The sequence below is a fragment of the Anopheles gambiae genome, chromosome 2 (assembly GCF_943734735.2).
Source record: "Anopheles gambiae chromosome 2, idAnoGambNW_F1_1, whole genome shotgun sequence".
In the NCBI taxonomy this organism is placed as follows: domain Eukaryota; kingdom Metazoa; phylum Arthropoda; class Insecta; order Diptera; family Culicidae; genus Anopheles; species Anopheles gambiae.
Window position 1 is genome coordinate 66,024,077 of NC_064601.1, and position 23,416 is coordinate 66,047,492.

Sequence of the window (23,416 nt, forward strand, 5' to 3'; positions counted from 1 at the left end):
AAAATAGTCATCCAAGCAACAACAACAAAATATTGCGTAAAATATACGTATAAAATAGTTCTTTTGATCATAGTGCAAATTGAATTTGTTTTGGGCTATACGATGTCGCTATTTTTAGGCCTTGGTCATCAGAGGCTCTCATTGTTGGCCATATAGACAATGACCGAAGACTCCGATTCGATATCTGAGGAAGAACGTAGTTTGTTCCGTCCTTTCACTCGTGAATCATTACAAGCTATCGAAGCACGCATTGCAGATGAAGAAGCCAAACAGCGAGAATTGGAAAGAAAACGAGCTGAGGGGGAGGTAAATACTTTTTTTGCATTATGTACTTATACTGTTATGCTTTGAAACCGCTTCAAGCTATCCTTCATTCATTTCCTTGACCTAAAATCAACTATCATATTAGTCATTACGTGTTGCTCCACTATTTGCAATTCTAATGTCGATACTATTGCTTTTAGGAACTATATACTTCCTTTAAAATTGTATTAATAATGAAAAATGGTTCACTTAAACGTTATATTTGTATTGTGTTGTTCTTTCGTTTTTCTTTTCGCGCCATTTATAGTACTTTTGATTTACACTCTCTGAAATATGTTGTTTATAACGTTCCATGAACGGGATTGATTTGATTTTGCAAGAATGTTTTTTTCTGAAGTATAATTGTGTATATATATATATTACTCTGTCAAGTTTTTAACGTGTAAAATATATGTTTATACGGTAAATATCCATCAATTTATGTGAATGTTTTAAGTTGTAAACGGGTAGTATGTTGATAAAGTTTTTTTTTCAATTTACGTTTGATAATGCTTTAAAATTTAAACAATGTTCTTACGGAAGCACATGTAAAATATATCGTTTGTCGAAAAACCAGATAATGCAATGTACATTCACAATGAACATATGATCAAAGAACTGAAGTAACACTTAATTGCAATTCAATTTACGAATTTAAATTTCGACATTTGAACAATATCAATGAACAACAACAATAAACAACACGAATATAAAATAATAAAAAAACTGATGCACGAGATTAAATTAGTACATGGTCAAAATTGGCATGGGAGAACATTTTTAGAAATAATTTCACAATATATATAGTACAAAGATGGTGATGATATTCGTGTTTATCTTGCAAAATTTGTGTAAATGTTGCTCTTTGTTTTGAGTTGATAAATACACATTTAATTAGCTAATGATTTATTTTTGAGGATTGGTGGAGCACAACCCATTCGATAAAATCATCCTGATAGCAATATTTAGCTGATTGTAATTCATTTTATCATGCTGCGATCTATAGAAGAAAGTCCCTTCATATACATTGAAAAGTTGCTTATGGGCTTGTTCAGCACAATGAAAACATTACGTTGAAAATGTGAAAATTGGCTCAATGGAATCACGCTAAAAATATATCCAATAATCAAAAACTATAGAATTCAAATGAATTACACGGCATATAAATATATGGTGCCCCATATAAAGTGCCCAGTTTCTTCTGTTGAAGTGCACGAACACGTCAGCAATTATCGCAAATAACATTAACTTCATTATCACTGCAAATGCGCTATCTTAAAGAATGTAGAGGTTTAATGATTTTATTAACATTTTAATAAAATTCACCTCCTTTACAGAGTGATTTTGGTCGGAAGAAAAAGAAAAAAGAAGTAAGATTAAAATTTCATTTATTCAGCAAGCAAAGCATTTATTTAAATTTATTTATATAGAAACATGAAACGACATAGATTTAAAACAAATATGTATATATATATATATATATATATATATATATATATATATATATATATATATATATATATATATATATATATATATATATATATATATATATATATATATGATCTATACACACACACACACACACACAAACACACACACACACACAAACACACACACACACACACACACACACACACACACACACACACACACACACACACACACACATATATATATATATATATATATATATATATATATATATATATATATATATATATATATATATATATATATATATATATATATATATATATAATATATATATAGTTAAAGTTATTTTACAATACAATCTTAGCATTTTATATTAGTACATATAATATATGTATTAGCATATAAGTTGCAAAATTGGTTCGAATTAATTTTCGAAGCTAACTTACACTCTTTTTTGTTCAACGTTGTGATTGTGAACATTTTTTTTTCTACTGAAAATTGTGCTTTTCTGACTGCGTTCTAATCACATATTTCGTATTTGCTGCTGCTAGTGAATATAGTTTTTGCAAATATAGTTTTTTTCATACAATAAATAGACGATTATAAATTATCATGTACATTAAGAGCCTGCTGCTTTATTTGCGCTCATCATTCCAAATCAATTGGTATAAATTAAATTTTAAATTATGTGTGTAATTTGTATCTACCGACGTGTTAACATCTCAAGATTAGATTAGATTAACCCTCTAATTCCCAATCCCGCCTTTAGACGAACCTTACAAAAAGCGGTAAAAACTGAGTAAAACGAGATTGTCTGTTGCTACCAAGCAAAATGCTACTTCGCTACACTTTTACATTTCATTTAAATACCTTGATTATTTGATTACTTATATGTGTCAAACGCGTCAGAAAGTTGAGACTTTGGAAGAAACGTGTTCTACAGGTTTTCACGCAAAACAAAAATGTTGGCATTAGAGGGTTAAAGTCAAACTTGAAGTTATATACATACAACTAACATGTGCTATAATATTGTCACCCCTAGTTTAATGCCCTGTTTTAGGCGTTTATTATTCATTAGTTAAATGATTGAAAAAACTTTACCATTATTGTGTTTTGGACTGTCACCTCATTTGAATCTTCTAGTTCTTACTAACAGTAATATGATTATGCAAAGTTTACGTTTCATTAATGAAGATAAAACGCCTACATGGCAGATATATCAAGAAAATCATGCAGAATAACTATGTTGATGGTTTTTATACATTAATATACATATAGTACATACAGCTTCTTAGATAGTTTGTTTAGTTTCTTAAAAATTTTAATTATAAATAATGTATTTGATGCATTTTTGTTCAAGAATACGGATTTCTTTAAATTACACGCTAATGTATGAACTTTTCATTCACTTTCAAACTCTCTAATTTGCAAACCCCTCTTATTTGACAGTCCCATCGGCTCTCTTAAATAAGAGATAGTTGATTAGTATCTTTAAACTATTGAACAAAGTATTACTGAACAAAACAATTCAATAGACACTTCAAATAAACTACTTGCCGTGATCAAATACGCTATTTGTGTTAAACGGTAAGGTAAGAATACTTTTTATAAAAATATTAAAACGATTTTTAAATAGCTTGATCAAAATGTAAAGAGTAAAAGTAATACTATACATCGATTGTTTTATTTTATTAATGCATTAGTCCGTTTTGACGGGTCGGTGGACTATTAATCCATCGCTTCCTACAAGCCTGACGGGTTCTATTAAAACTCAAACTTGGGATAAAAGATATAAAATTTAATTATTTACTGTAATCAAGGGTATTAAATCTTTATAAAGCTGTGCGTGATTGCCTAGGTCATTAAGCCAAAGATATTATAAAAGACTGGTCTTTTCAAAATGCAACAGTAGTTCTATAAGTCGCTTAAGAATATGGATAAACTTCATTCGCATATAAGGATTAACATAGTTTTCGGTTAATCTTAAATTCTAAACCTCAACATATATTTAATCTCTACCCCAACATAGCTGCACAGATTTCCTTTTGCTTGTTTGTTTCAATTTATTTTATGAACTACGAAGCATTTATTATGTTTTTAATTATTTAAATATTTGTATTGCTTTCATAACAAAACAAGGTAATTTTTTGAAGTTCTAGAATGCAATTCACAAATTCGTTTTCAAATACACTCATACATATACATATACAAATGTCGGTACTAATTACTTACTAGTTTTATGCTATCTATCCACTTTCTCTCTTTTCATTTTTTACTAATCATCGTTGATTACTTTATTGTACGAATGGCGTGACTGACGATTGTAAACGTGACTTTACATTGCTGGTACGCAAATTCTCGATGCGTCTATTGTGTAATTATAAATTGCTAGATACGCTACGATGACGAGGATGAGGATGAAGGTCCCCAACCGGACCCTACTCTTGAACAGGGTGTACCAGTCCCAGTTCGAATGCAAGGCAGCTTCCCCCCGGAGTTGGCCTCCACGCCTCTCGAGGATATTGACAGTTTCTATTCAAATCAAAGGGTAGGTATTCTTTTGCTTCATATACCCTCATATATTTTATGTTTAATCGAAAAAATCCAATTTCGTTGCAACCTATGTTTCATTTATACATATTACTTTCATACATATTACTTACATAACTAAACCTTATCCAAGGCGACCTAATGGTCACCTACGTTATTTGAAATGTACTATTTTAATATTTTTTTACTTAGTGATACGGCCAGTTAAGGCATTATTTTGAGAATAAAGAAAAAAACTTAATTATCGAAAAGCTTCAAACTTAGATAAGTTTTCGTTTCTAGGAGTTCAATGAGTATTTAGTAAATAATTTAAGAAAATAAGGCATGTGTATTCATCCTCATAATATTTATCTAAAGAGAGCAGCGGTCGGAAAACTTTTCAGATAATAGGCCAAATTTATGAAATGGGCAACAGTTGCGGCAAGTTTTTTTTATTAAGCTTAACTGTATACATAAAAAATTTTAGAAAAAAAATAAAATGGAGCACCAGGCTCATAGAAAATCGACATCGCATAGATGCATTAATAACACGGATAATAGGTCTTAGTATGTTTTTTTTTTAATAACAAATTGGCGCTTGATGAAAACTTGTACTATGTTTCGGCAAAATACAGTCAGTTTTAATGAAATTCTTGTTTGTTCAATGTAAAAATTTGAAATTTGCAATGAAATTGTGATGTTTTTGTTATGGCAATATGCTCTGATAACGATTTCTTCAAATATCCTCCTCAGCACGCAATAACATCTTTGTATTGAATTGTCATTTTTCAACAACACTAACTGGTTTATAATATCAAGCAATTCGATTGGCGATATTGTAATTTTTCTGTAATTATACAATGCACGCAAGGTTCGAAATTGGTAATTCATCTTAATTTTTTGTAAAGATTAGTTAAGAATCGACGACAGAGTGTGCGAAAAAGTGATCAGTCAAAACAACAGTCCTCCAAACTGCAAAAAGGATTTCAGATATTAAAGGCCTTATAGAATGAAATATGTTCGAGATAAACGTATAGAAACTATCAACATGCTTTTGGTACAAATAATGCCATGCCAAACAAATTGATGACTGATTCCTTATGGAAAATGTATTTGACAATCGCAGTACATGTAAAAAGCAATGCAATTGTCGTACTTACTACTTACTTACTACTTATCCGGCGCTACAACTGCTGCGGTCTTGGCCTGCCTCAGGAGTGTCCGAAACCGCTCACGGTCTCGTGGCTTCGTCTGCCAGTCCGTTATCCCGGCCTTAATAGCGGACGCCTCCACGCCATCTTGCAACCTCAATTTGGGCCTACCACGCCTCCTCTGTCCTTGTGGACGGCCTAAAAAGACTTTACGGGCTGGGTCGTCCGTTTCCATGCGTACAACATGGCCAGCCCACCGGAGCCTGGCGAGCTTAATACGCTGTACGACAGTGAGGTCGTCGTACATCTCGTATAGCTCGTCATTATAGCGGCTTCTCCATTGTCCTTCCACACATCCGTATGGCCATCCCTGTGGCCAAGTATCCTTCTGAGCATCTTCCTCTCGAACGCGGCTAAGAGGGCTTCGTCAGATTTGGACAGTGTCCATGTCTCAGAGGCGTATGTGAGTACTGGAACTATATAGGTACTATATAGTCCCAGCCTCGTCCGTCGCGACAGGTTCTTTGAGGTGAACTGATTTTTCAGGCTGTAGAATGACCGGTTGGCAGCCAGCATCCTTGCGCGCAACTCAGCTTCCATAATGTTGTCGTTGCTGACCTTTGACCCCAGATAGGTGAATTCTGGGACGACTTCAAAAGTGCGTTGACCTATCTGTACATCACGCCTACGTAGATTCAGATTATTCAGTCTTTGCCTCGTTTATCTGCAATCCGAGGCTCTCTGCCGCCTTCTCGATCCCTTGGTAGGCTTCTGCTACATAGGAGAGCCGCAGACCAATGATGTCTATATCATCAGCGTATGCCAGGATCTGGGTTGACTTATAGAAGATGGTTCCCGTAGTTTCCACCCTCGAGTCGCGGATGGCCCACTCTAGCGCCAGGTTGAATAGGAGACAGGCAAGCCCGTCCCCCTGGCGCAGACCCTTGGTGGTAGCAAAGGGTCCTGAGAGTTTTCCATCCACGCTTACCTGGCATGTGACGTTGGTCATAGTCATTCTAACTAGCCTTATCAGTTTGGCCGGGATTCCAAATGAGCTCATAGCGACGTAAAGTTTTACCCTGGCTATGCTATCGTATGCGGCTTTGAAGTCTATGAAGAGATGGTATGTGTCGTTTCTGTATTCAGCCATCTTCTCCAAGATCTGCCGCATGGTGAAGATCTGATCAGTGGTTGATTTTCCGTTTCGGAATCCTCTTTGATAGTTTCCGACTATCAAACTATCAAACCGACTCTTCGACGTGCGGGACAAGGCAATCTTGAAGGGTCAGGGAGAATATTTTATAGGCAGTATTCAACACCGTAATACCCCTGTAGTTGTTGCAGTCCAACCTGTCTCCCTTCTTGTATATGGGGTAGATGATGCCGAGACACATCACAAGGCATCGATTCGCTATCCCACACCTCAGTAACGATTTGATGAATCTCGTTTTCTAGTCGTGCACCTCCATTCTTGACCAGTTCGGCTGAAATTCCGTCGGTTCCGGGTGCCTTGTTATTTTTCAGCCGACGGATAGCCTTTCGTGTTTCTTCTATGCTAGGTGGCAGTAGCATGAGACTATCTGCTAGTGGCGCTTCTAGCTGTTCGTTAAACTGGTCATTGAGTAATTCATCAAAGTACTGAGCCCACCGCGAGAGGACCTCTGGCTGGTTACTAACCAGATCTCCATCTTTGTTGCGACAGCAGGTTACCTTAGGTACAACGTTGTTTCGGTGACATGCTATCGCTTGGTAAAACTTTCGTGTCGGTCCGTACGCCTCTCTGGTTTGCTCGAGTTCCCGCATGTTTTGCTCTTCCAAAGCATGTCTCTTGGAACGGTGAACTCGTTTCTCTTCGCGTCTGAGCCGTGAATATTCCTCTGCGCATGCCCGCGTTCTATGCCGTTGCTGCATTGCTCGGTATGCAGTTCGGTCACTTGTCTGCATTCATGCACCAGCCAGAATTGGTGTTGCCATGGCGTGGTGGGATTATGTTTCTTGCACAGTTTATTATGTTTGTTTTTAGGGCGTTCCACCTCTCACTCGTGTCGTGATTTCCGAAATATTTCTTTTATTTATAACAACTTTTTATTTCATCCAATCGAATAGTAGCGACCATCCTTGCTAAGATCAATCACAAGACTCACGATTTTCCTCCTCTCCTCGAAAAACCTCCTATTTTGACACTTCCGAGTGAACGGATGTATCGCCTCTCGCTATATAACTCTCTCTGCGATTTGCCAGATTTTTATTTTGAATGCGCCGATACTTAGCTACGTAGCTACTACGTACAAATCGATGGTGTCTCCTCTAACGTTTTCGAGAGTTCATCTGGCGTCCCTCAGGGCAGCAACTTGGGACCACTGCTGTTCTCGCTTTTTATTAACGACATCACACTGGCCATTACGGAAGCAGATTGTCTGCTTTATGCGGATGATGTTAGGCTGTTTCGTATCGTACGTAACACTTCCGACTCTCTTTCTCTGCAAAGATCGATTGATGTTTTCTCTGACTGGTGTATCAATAACGACCTGCTAATTTCTGTTGATAAGTGTACGTCAATGTCTTTCTTTAGAATAGCTAGTCCGATAAGGTATATCTATAGCATATCAGGGACACAACTACCGCGGTGCAATACGGTCAGGGATTTAGGAGTCACCCTGGATCGCAAACTAGATTTCCGACAACATTACTGTGATATTTTAGACAAAGCTAACAAAATGCTAGGATTTATTCGTCGACATTCGAGAGAACTCAATGACCAACACTGCCTGTTAACTCTGTATAAGTCCTATGTTCGTTCCATCCTCGAGTTTAGTTCTACAGTTTGGTGTCCATTCTCTAGTGTTTGGTCCAATAGAATAGAAGCTGTCCAAAAGAGAGTTACTCGTATTGTCCTACACTTCACTCCGTGGCGTAATGTAACCCCTCGTCCATCGTATCATACTCGTTGTTTGTTGTTTGGTCTGGACACACTTGCTAGGAGACGTGATAATGCCCAATGTACGTTTTTGTCCAAACTTATTGTCGGTGACATAGATTCGCCAGAATTACTGGCTAGAGTCAACATAAATGTCCCTCCTAGAGTGTTCCGTAACTACAGACTAATAAGAACTGACCTTACAAGACGTGCATACAGCGAGAACGACCCAATGACTGCGATGGCCCGTAAATTTAATCAGCGTTAAATTTCATTTGACTGGCACCTACCTACTAGATTTTGTTGATCCGTTTTGTCATTGTACACTGCGTTAGTTATTTAAGTTTTAGTTTTAATTCAGTGATAAGGCCGCTTGTTTGGCCAATCACTTAATACAATAAACAATACAACAATACAATACTTTTCGTTAATCACTATTCTATCTTAACTGTTTTCATATTTCTTCTTGATAAACTTATATTTGTGTGTTTTTATCTGATTATCTGATCATCATTAAATGATTGTTACTTGCATTATTCGAATCTATGAAATATGATGATTATTTCCTTGCTGCTATCGAACCCTACAACTCGTAGTTTCATATCTGTTTTCTGGTAGTAGAGTAGATTGGCATTTATCTGCCTATCTTAGACTTTGGCACAAAAATTCCTCTCGTTCGTGTAATAAGGCAAGATAATTGTTCTGTCACCTATCACATTTATTATTTATTTTATTGATTTTTTTGGCTTTATCCGAAAGAATCATTTGTTGTTTCCCTTTTTTGTTGTTTGTATTCATCATTATCAAGAAGTTCAATACGCTCTACCGACATTGGGGCCCTTTCCGTTTGAAGTTCGTAGGCTGAAATTTCAGCCTGTCTGCTGTTTGCATTGTATAGCAGTTTTCGAGCAGCTCTCTATGTGAGTATTATGTACAAGTGGGCTTATCCCAAGGTGTATGAATTTAGAAGACAGATTTTGATCGCTTCTGTTTCTGAATGAAGATTTTAAGAGTGTTTTAAGTATTCATCAAGCCTCCAGAAAGCTCGTTGGAGCAAAAATTTTCACTCGTTCTGTCAAAAAGTGATGTTCAAAATTGATTATAAAAAAATGCTATGAGACCACCTGGACTACATACACTTTGATTCCAGATTCCACCACCTGATCTCTGTAATGCACCTTGGGATAAATGTAAACAACACCCCGCTGCGCAAAGCGACGCAAGAAATCATGGAGTTCTGAGAATTTTATCATGCCTTCTTTTTCTCTCCTACGGCAAATTTGTCAAGCAGCTCGTCGAGCTGCCCGTCCCTGGCTCCGCCTCATACCCCTCGCCTGAGCGCGCTGTCGAAGGTTTCGATGTGTTGGTGCGTCAGACGGCCAATCGCTGTCAGCCATCGTCCGTGCTTTTTCCCTCCATAGCGCGATCTCTTTCTCGCGTGTGGTCAATGCTCGCGAGCTGTTGTGGCGCCTAAAAATGCCGTTAACAAACATTGCGGCGATGAAGTTGCATTTTCACAAATCAAACCAAAAAAGCGCAATAAGTTCAATTGCTGCAATGTAAAAATGACTAAGCAATCGCTAGTTTACGCTGGAGGGTTTGCTGTGCAACGCGCTGAACTCTAATTCGCATTGACACGTTCATCCCGGCGCTGATTTTCATCAACTTTCCGTTCCACCAGCATCAAGAACGCAGGCTGGAAAGTTCACTCGCAGGCAGTGGGGCCTTCCATCGATCTGAACGTGTTAAACATTAAGCATAACTTTATTACCCTAAGCTTTTGCTTTCGTATGTTGTAGATTACACAGATATGCTGTGCCGTCCGCGCAAGGGTATGAGCGTGCGTGTGTGTGCAACATTTTCGCCAAATGTGTTTTCTTCCGGAATGTTATGATCCACCGGTCAAGGAAAGGAAGGTGTACATGAAAGGCGGAAAGACGAATTGAGGCCCCTGTAAATGGTAACTGATGAACGGGAGGAGGGGGTACTGGCACACAGCTGTTGGAAGATTGAACAGTATACTTAAATTGCCGGCGGGAGGGGGACCTCTACGATCCTTCCGATGGGACCTCAACGATCATCGGAAACAGGCCCTAAAATTGTTGTCGCCATGCGGGGGAGGGGAGGTGCAAATGGTTCTCCAGCCACGGAGCCCCAACGACCATCTTTCCGGGGGCCCTTGTCGCTATTACTCTGTCCACTTGTAGACATACGGCATACTACAGACTAGAGATCTTCGGTGACCGCCTAGTCCGCCTACCGGTAGATCCGCCGCAGGTTCTTGACGGTGTTTTTTTTAGTGTAGAGTGCATCCTTCCCCCTGCCTTCAGCGTATGCATCGGGCAGGAGACAGTGTGGCAGTATGCAAGTTGCACACTGGATAGGAGCGGGCCCGCGGCACCGCCATCATTCCGCACATCTGCATGCCCGTCGTGGGTTCTAATCGCGTATGAACCGTCCGCCGTAGCAAGGGGTTAGTCACCGGCTCCGGCTACGTGGTACTCAAGTCCTGAAAAGGCCGGCATGATCGCATTGGCTATTACGCCAATAATAATAGAAAGAACTTAGCATAGCAGTCCACACCCGGGTAAGAGTTTGTCTTGACTTTGTTGCTGCTGGATCTACCGCTACGGTGCGACAAATCAGCGGAATGCACTCGACCAAAACATGAACCTACCGATCCGAACCCATTTCAAGGCATTGCCGGTCAATCGGCGTCATGATAACTACTCCAAACCAACAAGCCACCAGATTCTGGACGGACATGTGCAGCCCCATACGCTCACCGTAATAAACAAATCCAGAATCCTCTTTTGTATGGATTCAATTCAAAATGTTGTTTCCATTTGCGTCCGCTAGCTGAATTAGAAATAAATGTGCAACATATCGCACGCTCGTTTACTTAGATCGTGTGTCTTTTTAATACCCCCAACAGCAGAGCCGATCGCAAAGATGCCGATGCCAATGGTTGTGTTGTCTCTCAGGTCAGCGAGATCGAAAATGCATGGACTTTGTTGCCGCAGCGGATGAAAATGTACGCATCAGAATAAAATAGTTTTGTGGTTTCCAAACGCACGCACACACACAAACACACACACACACACACACACACACACACGCACACACACACACACACACACACACACACACACACACACACACACACACACACACACACACATACACACACACACACACACACAAACACGCGCGCGCACACATGCATGAACGCGCGCACGTCAGCACGCACGCACGCACACACACACGCACGTACGCGCGCCCGCGATCATGAAAGCGCGCACGCCAGCACGCACGCACGCACACACACACGCACACACACACGCACGTACGCGCGCCCGCGAGCATGAAAGCGCGCACGCCAGCACTCACCCATGAAAGCGCGCTCGCGAGCACGCACCCCGAAGTCGCGCAAGCACGCATTCCCCCCCCCCACTAGACCACCCCCCCCCCCCCTTCCCGCACGAGCGAGTACGGCTACCTTATCGGTAGAACGGTTGGTTCAGCTTTCTTGTAGCATCCTCATCCCTAGCGCCGGACGGGGTGTGGAATCGCGACATGATAGAGTGAACGATCACTTTCCCCGCGCTGTGTGTGTGCGTGTGTGTGACGAGACCCAAAAAAGCGAGACAGATTTCGGCACATTAAAAAAAATATTTTATTGCCACTATACACTGTGCTACATGATGCTTAGAAGGTCGTTGGAGCATCAAACATGTTCAAATTAAAAAAATATTAGATTAGTGTTAGACGTTCTCCTACGCTTGTTTTAAATAGGCTTCTTCACCCTCAACTGGCAGGGGCATCGAATGGTCTTATCAGCAGCGGCACGAAATAAAATAAACCATCAATACACCGATAACACTTTAAATCCCAATCCAGCTTCTCCCACAGCGTCTCAAGGTCACACACAAATTAATAAATGCTAACACCCACCAATAACAATACACAACCGCAATGCACATATGAGTATCAACACATACACCGCAACAGCCAATCAGCTGGCTGCGGAAGGCACGGGCTGAAGCGCAAGTAAGGCAAGGCAGGGTGAGGGAGGGAGAAGAAGCGGACGAAAAAATGGGCGCCAATTTTTTTAAATTTTTTTGACCGTTTTTTTTTGCTCCGCCGCCATAAATAGTTCGTCCATTTCGCCAGAAGATGGCGCTAAACTTGCTCGACCCAGCGCAGAAATCGCTGAAGAACAGCGCGGGAGACCAGGCCAAATCTGCGCTAGCCAGCGCAGATTTTGGTGCATTTTCTGCGCTGGAAACTGCTCGAATTTGCGCAGCGGGACCGTGTTTTCGAGCAGGTACTCGAATCTAATTCTAGCTTTGTGGTTAGAATAATCTAGACTGAAAATTGCAGGCTAGTTTTTTGTGTGGTTTTGTATGGAGTGTTTACCTGATTTCAGCCTACAACTGCCAAACTCCATACAAAAAACTAACTAGAATCGTGAAGGGCCCCATTGACAGTAAAAATTCAAATCTCGAGCAAATCGGAATTGAGCATGCCGAATTCCGATTTGCCGACTGGAATCTATCTGTCAAACCCTGTTTGAAGGATGGATTCCAAAATCTAATGACAGTATTTTCCTCCGTCTAATAAGGCCTTAAAGCGGTTTTGTATCCCTGTTGGACAGTAATGTCCCTTAGGGAGTCCGTGTTGAGCCGAGGCGGCGTGTTTTCTCCGCCACCATTCGCGCGGGGGCGGGCGATTCTAAGCTAACGTGTCACTACGCCAACCAAGTAGTGATCGGAATCGATATTGGCTCCTCTATATGTTCTGACATTTAACAGACTCGACTGTCGTCGGCGGCTTACTAACACGTGGTCGATCTGGTTGAGGATTACTCCATCCGGGTGCGCCCATGTAACCTTGTGGATTTTCTTGCGCGCAAATTTGGTACTTCCAACAACCAGATTGTTCGCTGCGGCGAACTGGACCAATCTACTACCATTATCGTTACTGTGCTCATGCAGACTGTGACAGCCAGTGTATTGGCGGTACATTGGCTCCCTACCGACTTTTGCGTTGAAGTCCCCCAGGATGATTAAGAGGTCATGCCTGGGGCAGGCGAATCTCGTGCCGATCACGCGATAGCAGTCGTGGCAGCTGTAGTATATGTCGTAGCAATGCTTACCACACCTGTTGTGCACACCGTTCTATAGCCACCAAATCTCTTGTAGAGCTACGACGTCCATGCTGATTGTGGCTAGAGCATCATCAAGTTGTTTCAAGGCTCCGGCTTCGCTTAGAGTGCGTACGTTCCATGAGCCCATTTTTAGAGTAGTCCTAGGGCATTTCGTAGGGTCGGTATTAGTGATGCGCGTTGCGTTCCGAACCTGCCAGGTGCGATCCGTTCCAGCATGCAAGCATCCGGACCGCGATCCTTATTTTTAACCCAAGCAGGTTCAAACTGAACCTGTTGCTCCCACCGTTCTTTGCGATCCGACCTGAACCGGCTGTTATCAATGATCATATCGATCCGATCTGAACCGGCTGCTCTCAGCGTTCTTTGTGATCTGTGCTGGGCCGGTTGCTCTCAGTGCTCTTTGCGATCCGGCCTAGAACGCACGACATTCTACTCTCTTTGTATTGATGAGCTGGTTTGCTGTAAACAAATCATCCAGGTTCAATTTAAACCTGTTTCTCTCAGCGTTCTTTTCAATCCGGTCTGGAACGCACGATCATCCCCTACTAGCAATGAGAATGTAAAAGTGTGCGTCTTTCAGGCGAGGGGCATGTAGAAGCAAGGGGAGACGGTTGGAAATACGCGGAATTACGCGGCGGCGAGAGCGTGTTTTGCTTTCTACACAGTTTTCGCACTCACACAATCACACATGTGTGAATGTGTGCGTTCACTTTCAGCCAGCGCGCTCTGTTTGGTTTTCTCGCAGCGGCTTGCTGGTGTCGGTGTCTCGCTCGCACTAGTGCAGCGAGTGTTCCTCGTGCGTTCCCTTTCTTGCTACCACACAAAATCGTCAGTACAGTTCAAGCCTTCGCAGTGTGAGGCCGCGCGCGTTTTAGCCTAAGTCCTGGGCGCTCGATGTAATTTGAAGTGAAGTGTTGAAGTGTTGTTTATTTCAATTCACATTATTACGGCCTCGTCCGTATTTTCAATTGATGAAGTGTTGTGCGCATTGAAATAAAGCTGCGATAATCTTTCATAATTCAACATGAATATGTAAATTATGCTGCTTTATTTCAATGCTTTTTTTTACAGTATTCAACATGAACAACATACAGGCAGTAAAGCGGGTGCTTGAAGTGACGACTTTTTTTTAATTATTTATAATAAAAAATATGTGTGGTTTTGTGGCAAGATTGTGGTTAGCAATGTGTGGAACTGTGCCTTAAGTTTCAATAAAGTGTTAAAATATCAAACGAGTTTGATGTGTTTAAGTTTTATTTCGATGCATGCGATTTTATTACGCTGCAAATCAAAGTGAACGAAAGCGCACAGCGCACAACGCGCAACGTAAGAAACGAGGGGGAGGGGGTGTCCAGCGCTACGCGCAAAGTGCGGCAACAGCGCAGCGCAAACCGAAAAGAACGCACGGGAGGGGGTGTTCAGCGCAGCGCGCAAGTGCGGCAACAGCGCAGCGCAAACCGAAAGAAACACGAGAGAGCAAGAACAGCTGATCCAGCGCAGCGCGAGAGGAAAGAAACGGGAGGGAGGGGGTATCAGCTGATCAGCTGTTTTGTATTGCGAGAGCGCCCCGTGTAATTTGAAGGCATGCGAGAGAGCGCTGCGCGCGCTCACTCTCAATTCGGAAAAAAATCACTGCGGCTCGACTATGGCGGACAATACAACTTCGACCGAACCCCTTCCGCCTGTTTCTATATGCCCCTCGCCTGTAAATTTCGCTCTCTTTGCCTGTCGGGTCTGCTCTCTTTCATACTATATACCGATTTGGTACGTACAAAGGAAGCAGGTAAAGTCTGAACCTGTTTCTCTCAGCGTTCTTTTCGTTCCGGTAAAGAACGGCGTTCTCTTTTCTTTTGCTTCTTTCTAGTATGGACACACACACACACACACACACACACACACACACACACACACACACACACACACACACACACACACACACACACACACACACACACACACACACACACACACACACACACACACACATCCTGTCTATATGAGTGATAACAGCGCAAGCCTACATATCCTACCTATCCTACATATCCTACAAGCAAAGAGCGGGTAATTTTTATCATGGTGTGCGTAAAAACCTAGAATCAAGCCGATGGAAGATTTCGTAGGCTTAAAAAAAGGGGAGAAAATCGGTACCACGGTTCTCTCCCGCTCCCATATGAAACACACGGTGCGCTCTTTCGGTTTCCGAGGTTCTTTCTCGGTTTCCGAGAATACTTTTAAAAGAACCTCGGAAACCGAAAGAGCGCACCGTGTGTTTCATATGGGAGCAGGAGAGAACCGTGGTACCGATTTTCTCCCCTTTTTTTAAGCCTACGAAATCTTCCATCGGCTTGATTCTAGGTTTTTACGCACACCGTGATAAAAATTATCCGCTCTTTGCTTGTAGGGTACACTCTCAGTCCAAGAGATAACGGTACAACACCTGAGCCGTGAAGCCAGAGAAGGATAGAGATTTGTGATTGGTGGAAAGGTAATCGCCAAAATTTAAAGAGACAATCCTGCACTGGCGGTAAGCGCAATGAATGAAATGTCTCTCTTCTGCCATATGGATGTTATCAGTATAGGTGTGTTATTTGGAATGTATTGTGGTAGTCAATGAATTGCTATGTGTTGGGTGCTAAGCTGCTTCGTTACGCATGCCTTTCCAATGAATTCGTTTGAATTATTATCTGAGATCTTCTTTGTGCAACTAAATATGTAGGGTGCATGACACGTTTAGCCTTCCGCAATAATTTCTTTAAAGCCGTTTATCGCCCCGTGAAACAGCGCTATTCTTATGAACAAAAAAGTGCACTACCGAACACTTTCACACCGGTAGTTGAACCCTACAGAAACAACTTAATAGTCTATGTATTTTATGTAAACCGAATCGAATAACATCGATGCTGTCTGCTTCTATTAAGAAATATTAATTCAATCAGTGTAGGATAATTTAATCCAAACGAATTTTAAAAGCCGATTAAACTTATAAGCTTTTTGATTTTGCATCAAAATTTCATATGCGTTGCAACAAATTTCTGATTTACTTCTTTATTTAGAAGTATAAAAAGGGAATAATGATTAATTTTAGTAAAAACAAAAACAACAAAACTTAAGTTAAGCGTTTATATTTTAGTAGAAGAATAGTTTTACACATTCAGTAAACTATTATTTAGCTATGTTTAATTGAAACTGTGTGACTACTGCACAAAAAATATATTACACAATATTCAATGAATACTTTCAAGTTAACCATATATAAAGTGAGCAACTGAAAAAAGCGTAACCATCGCAGGTCATCTTGAACCTGCGTTCCGCGTTCCGTTCTTTTTCTCCAGGTTGGCAGGTTCGTTCCGTTCCTCAATTTTCGGAACTATTCCCATCACTAGTCGGTATCGTGAGGTCCGTTTCGTATGCTTCAATTGATTGCATGACTGGCCTCGCGCCCACGTTACCGTTTTGTTTAGCGTCGGGTTGGTAAATAAATACATTTACACATTGATTATGATTTCAATATCATAGTTTTACAAATAGATGGCTGAGATATATATGAGCATTTTAATGTTTAAATTGTTTTAAAAGCAATTTTTAAAGATACTATAACACTGATGGATATCGAAAGTTGTAAGGTAATAGTCATATAATTACTTTTTTGTTCTAATGAATTATCAATGAATATAAAATTTATGAACGATTGCTGAACATTCATAAGGTTTAGATTATTAGACTATCTATCTATCAATTTGCTCATCAACGACGGTTAAAACTGACGTTCCAAAAATGATGCTTGGGTTTGAGATAAACAGGCGTTATGCGTAACGCTAGTGTAACGTATAGGGCTGAGAATTACTTTTACCCTTTTTACGAGTACAACGATTGTCAAAGTACATGTTTATAAGGAATCAGTAATCAATTTGTCTGAAATGGTATTACTTGTTTGAAGCATTTTCATGGTTATTTTGTTACTTTGTACGTTTGTCTAGATAATTTTTCAGCAGATCCTTAACTTATGAATCTTCGCGTTACGATTAAATAATAGGAACTACCAATTATGAACTTAGTTTGGCCGATATTATATACAATTAATAGTTGATTTACCCGGTTTCACACGGGATAAATTTGATGTATCGTTTTAATAAAAAATAAAAGAATATGCAATCCAAGGAGTACAAAAACAATGATTACAATGATTTAAATGATTTTATCTCAAAGCTTCGATTCTTCATATTTGTCGTAATAACCGTAGGTCATTAAGATCTGCTATGACAATCATCCGTTTGGATGCCACTGAGTTTTTGGTTTACCACGGAGTTTTTTATATACCACATAGAGGTACTCCCCGAGATATGCTATTAATGCGGACTGGAGGCAAAAGCGTATTTCGAATATTAGCGTAAGTTGTCGATATTTTCGGTCAAATTATAGCTAATTGTCATATCATTTTGCTTGAAGAGGTAGGTTTTGGCCATTAAATTAGTTATTTGATCTGATTTCAACTGTAAATTACAATTTGGTACCATTTACCATTTACGACCAAAAGGGAATTTATTTTGAGTTTGACATTTATGTTTCAAATTAGTATAAGAACTGTCAAATTAAGAAAATCGCGTATAGCAAAATTTCGTATATCGAGTATGGCGTGTATCGAGAAATACCTCAACATTTTTAAAATGGTTTTTAAAATTCGACCAAAGGGAAGATATTTTGTATTTGACATTCAATGTGTCAAATTAGTACAATTTGCTCATAGAACTGTCAAATTTAAAACTACTATATATATATCGAAATCGAGTATGTGGAGTATGGCGTATATCGGGAAATATCTGTACCAATATACCAGCGCTGAAAAGCTATCCCGATTGCGAGGCCTCATGCGAGCTCACAAACTGCTCGAATTTGCTTGGGGGTTGTTAACGCCAGTGTAAACCGAACTTAACACCGAGTGTCAAAGTTCTGCGAACAAAAACAACGACAAAAACCGTGACACGAGATTTTTATATATACAGCAATTATCCGCAGTACTCGATACTCGATACAAGTGAATTCGCAGTACGCGAATTCCTCTAAATTTGACAGCTCCATGTGTGTTTTGCAAATATTTCAATTCTTTGAAATATTTTATGTTCTTTTTTTATTTCCTTAATGTTCTTAATGCATTTTGCATACCTGTATTATAACAAAAACTTGAATGCAAAACTCTGTGGCGATATTTTTCAACCCTCGATCCGGTAGTGTAAACCATTTTTCCATAGGAATCCGCTATACGCGAAAACTCGAGATATGCTATTGCGCTCGGTTCCGTACGATAGCGTATATCGGATAATGACTGTATATAAAGATAGAGATAGAGATAGAGATAGAGATAGAGATAGAGATAGAGATAGAGATAGAGATAGAGATAGAGATAGAGATAGAGATAGAGATCAGATAGAGATAGAGATAGAGATAGAGATAGAGATAGAGATAGAGATAGAGATAGAGATAGAGATAGAGATAGAGATAGAGATAGAGATAGAGATAGAGATAGAGATAGAGATAGAGATAGAGATAGAGATAGAGATAGAGATAGAGATAGAGATAGAGATAGAGATAGAGATAGAGATAGAGATAGAGATAGAGATAGAGATAGAGATAGAGATAGAAGATATATAGATAACTGAATTACAAAAAAACTGTATCAATAATAGCAGAATTCGATAGCATCCATGAATTATTTTGTTTCTACAATTTTATAATGTAATAATTTATGCGAAAATATTTTAAAAGATCTTTCTCCTGTCTCGCGCCTCTCGATCATGTAGTAAATTTGGATCTTTACCTAAAAAGTTTGCCGACCGCTGTCGTAGACTGTAAATTAATAACGAAATATTAATTTAGGCATTCAGACAAAGAGAGCGAAATTTTCAGGCGAAGGACATGTAGAAATAGGGTGAATGGGTTCGGTCGAAACTAGTGTTGGGAATTTCGTTAAAAAAAAGGAACGGAACGGAACTAGTTCATTTTTCAAAAAGAACGGAACTTGAACCTGGGGTGCAAAAGAACCGACCCAGAGCTTAGACGCCAAACTGTCTTCCGGGGAGGGGGGGGGGGGGGGGTTCATATCTGACACCAAATGTAGATGTGTACAACCTATGCCCAGTAAGCTGTAACAGCTGTGCTAATATAAAGCATGCATTTATTATCTAGCATTTTTTAAACTTTTTAGATGCGACGACCATTTTCGGTTCCTATATCACTAATAGGCTTGGCTATCAATATCTTATTAAATGCCCATAGCAGGATAATCATCCCAGCGTATGGGGGCACGATCCATTCGAGGCTTTTACCCATGCCGATTGCCATGTTATTGAGTGCTACAAGTTAACGATTGTATCACGAGATTGACCAATTATTTGAATTTCATTTACTATTTAAAACAAATAGTTTACAAGATCACGGTACTGAAACGGTTGTCGAATGGAACAGAATGCTTCAAATCGAATGGCCAAATATTGGAATCATGCCGAGAGCCAAGATCATGTGGACATCGTGGCATAAAAAATAAATACATTTTATTTTTCGTTGTTCATACTCGCATATTATAATACATCTTCTCCTACCCGTTCTGCCATATGAGTACAGATTTAAATTTTATAATAGTTATTTGTCTAGTTAAGACAAACTAAATTATAACAAAAAGTAGAATAGATGTTACAAATTGCACCATAATACCAAATGCAACACCATTTTTGGTTTCGCTTATCACGATTTTTATAAACGATACGCGACGAAGTGCGATGAATATTTCTGTGAGCATGGGAGAGTGCACAGGCAACACATACTGTATGCGAGAAAGAGTGAACAGTTATCTTGCTTGCAGCAAGCAACAGCTGGACAAAGCCGGTTTTTTCAAAGAACGGAACGCACGAACGATAGCACCTTGCTAACAATATTGAAGCGGCAAAGACCGGAACGGAACGGAGTGAACGGAAAGAACGAATTGAATGGAACGGAATGAACGGAAAGAACGGAATGAACGGAAAGAACGAAATGAACGGAACGGAACGGAATGATCGGAACGGAATGAACGGAATGAACGGAACGGAACGAAATGAACGGAAAGAACGGAATGAACGAAACGGAACGGAATGAACGGAAAGAACGGAATGAACGGAACGGAACGGAATGATCGGAACGGAATGAACGGAAAGAACGGAACGGAACGAAATGAACGGAAAGAACGGAATGAACGAAACGGAACGGAATGAACGGAAAGAACGGAATGAACGGAACGGAACGATTTTGTATAAAGGATCGGAACGGAACGGCCTACATAAAGAACGGAACTTTTTTACTAGGTTCGGACCGGAACGGCCAACACTAGTCGAAACAAAGGCGCCGATTGCTTATAAAGTTTGGTCGTGAATTCGTAAGGTAGTTTATGAGCCAATATTAGGGCTGGCTAAATTATTAATGTGAAATTTACTTGTCTTAGCTAAGTATTTTAATGCTGGTAAAAATATGTGGAAAGGGTATTGTGGTAGGTCCATTTCAATTGAATATGGTATTCGTCAGCGCTTTCGCCAAAACATTTACGGGCGCTTTGTAGCGGTCTAAGAAAACATCGATGGTGAAGTGGGTAGTAGGAGGAAAAAAATCAGGCTGGGATTAATTTCCTTAGCTATGTATGTAACAGCAGCAAATATTTAGATTTTGCTAAAAAATGCTTGTTAAGATTTGTTTTTGTGTCGCTTTTGTTTGATGGGATCAGTTTTGAGCCTTTATACATTAACTTCACAAGGTTCTTATGCCCATTTTGAAAATATTTTTACATATTTTGTTTTGTATTTTCAAAACAATCATTACACGCAAAAGATTTTTTTTAAATTCATATTTTTGATAATTATTCTTATAAACTCTCAAAGCCTTAAAAAACTTACAATAACACTTTTTTAAAAATTGTATTGTATTGATGTATTGTTTATTGTATTAAGTGATTGGCCAAACAAGCGGCCTTATCACTGAATTAAAACTAAAACTTAAATAACTAACGCAGTGTACAATGACAAAACGGATCAACAAAATCTAGTAGGTAGGTGCCAGTCAAATAAAATGTAACGCTGATTAAATTTACGGGCCATCGCAGTCATTGGGTCGTTCTCGCTGTATGCACGTCTTGTAAGGTCAGTTCTTATTAGTCTGTAGTTACGGAACACTCTAGGAGGGACATTTATGTTGACTCTAGCCAGTATTTCTGGCGAATCTATCTCACCGACAATAAGTTTGGACAAAAACGTACATTGGGCATTATCACGTCTCCTAGCAAGTGTGTCCAGACCAAACAACAAACAACGAGTATGATACGATGGACGAGGGGTTACATTACGCCACGGAGTGAAGTGTAGGACAATACGAGTAACTCTTTTTTGGACAGCTTCTATTCTATTGGACCAAACACTAGAGAACGGACACCAAACTGTAGAACTAAACTCGAGGATGGAACGAACATAGGACTTATACAGAGTTAACAGGGTTAACAGGTTATCAGGGTGACTCCTAAATCCCTGACCGTATTGCACCGCGGTAGTTGTGTCCCTGATATGCTATAGATATACCTTATCGGACTAGCTATTCTAAAGAAAGACATTGACGTACACTTATCAACAGAAATTAGCAGGTCGTTGTTGATACACCAGTCAGAGAAAACATCAATCGATCTTTGCAGTGAAAGAGAGTCGGAAGTGTTCCGTACGATACGAAACAGCCTAACATCATCCGCATAAAGCAGACAATCTGCTTCCGTAATGGCCAGTGTGACGTCGTTAATAAAAAGCGAGAACAGCAGTGGTCCCAAGTTGCTGCCCTGAGGAACGCCAGATGAACTCTCGAAAACCTTAGAGGAGACACCATCGATTTGTACGTAGTAGCTACGTTCAGAGATATAGGACCTGAACCAATTCACCAGCAGAGTAGAGAGACCGATCCGGGCGAGCTTAGCCAACAGCAAGCGATGGTTCACACGATCAAACGCAGCCTTAAGATCAGTGTATACTGCATCCATCTGAGCTCCGGAAGTAAAGGCTGCGTGGCAGTTGGAGACGAATTCCACCAGGTTTGTGGTAACACTGCGTCGAGGAAAGAAACCATGCTGGCGTGTAGAAATATAAGAACGACAGTGATACATTAGCGAGTTTTGTATGACGATCTCAAACACTTTGGCACAAGAAGGCAAGGTGGTTATACCGCGGTAGTTCTCAGCAGAGTTTTTATCCCCTTTTTTGTACACCGGAAACATCACAGAGGATTTCCAGGCCGTGGGTACAGTACTTTGTGCAAAAGAGAGTTGGTAGATTTGAGACAGAGGCTTTGCTAAAAATTCGCGACATTTGGCAAGGATTGCCGTAGGAATACCATCGGGTCCAGGGTTGTATGAGGTTTTGACCTGCTGCAGAGCACGTAGTACAGTATCTACCGAGATAATAATATCGCGTACATCAATGTCAACAACAACACAGGGCACATTATTTAAAGCTGCTTCTAATGATAAGCTTGCATCATCCGTAGTAAAGCAGTCCTTGAAACGATCAGCAAATAAGTTGCACATGCCTTCCTTACTGCTTGTGGAGACGTTGTTATATGTGAGAACATCGGGGAGCGAGCTGTTACCGCGTTTTGATTCAACATACCTCCAGAATCGTGTTGGGTGTCTGATGAGCGAGAATTTCACTCGAATGAGATAACGAGTATGAAGTTGTCTGTTATAGCTTCTATATACATTATGGGCAGCAATGAACCTTAATTTGGAGTGTTGTGTACCATTTGTACTGCAAAAGCGAAAGCATGACGCTTTGTTTTGCTTTAGACGGCGTAAACGTGCATCAGACCATGGTGGACTGCGACGCGGTGGCATTAGAGGACAGCAATCAGATATAAGCG

General features: G+C 40.1%; 1 protein-coding gene and 1 long non-coding RNA gene across 51 annotated transcripts in view; one reads left to right on the forward strand and one right to left on the reverse strand.

Annotated features, from left to right (window-relative positions):
- Positions 1-23,416, forward strand: part of LOC1278521 (sodium channel protein para) — a 95,161-nt gene that overhangs the window by 12,618 nt on the left and 59,127 nt on the right. For 37 of the 50 annotated variants that reach the window (XM_061651077.1, XM_061651076.1, XM_061651083.1 and 34 more), the window contains exons 4-6: positions 119-306; positions 1,641-1,673; positions 4,133-4,288. In XM_061651077.1, coding sequence (XP_061507061.1) covers positions 160-306; positions 1,641-1,673; positions 4,133-4,288 — 336 coding nt within the window. In that variant the 5' untranslated portion in view covers positions 119-159. The remainder of the gene's footprint in view (positions 1-118; positions 307-1,640; positions 1,674-4,132; positions 4,289-23,416) is intronic. The other 13 variants (XM_061651124.1, XM_061651087.1, XM_061651108.1 and 10 more) reach the window with 1 other exon arrangement.
- On the reverse strand, positions 7,821-8,954 carry LOC133392157 (uncharacterized). Its single transcript, XR_009765496.1, has 2 exons — positions 8,628-8,954; positions 7,821-7,900 (listed from the first exon to the last, which is right to left on the reverse strand). It is a non-coding gene; the product is annotated as an uncharacterized LOC133392157 (long non-coding RNA).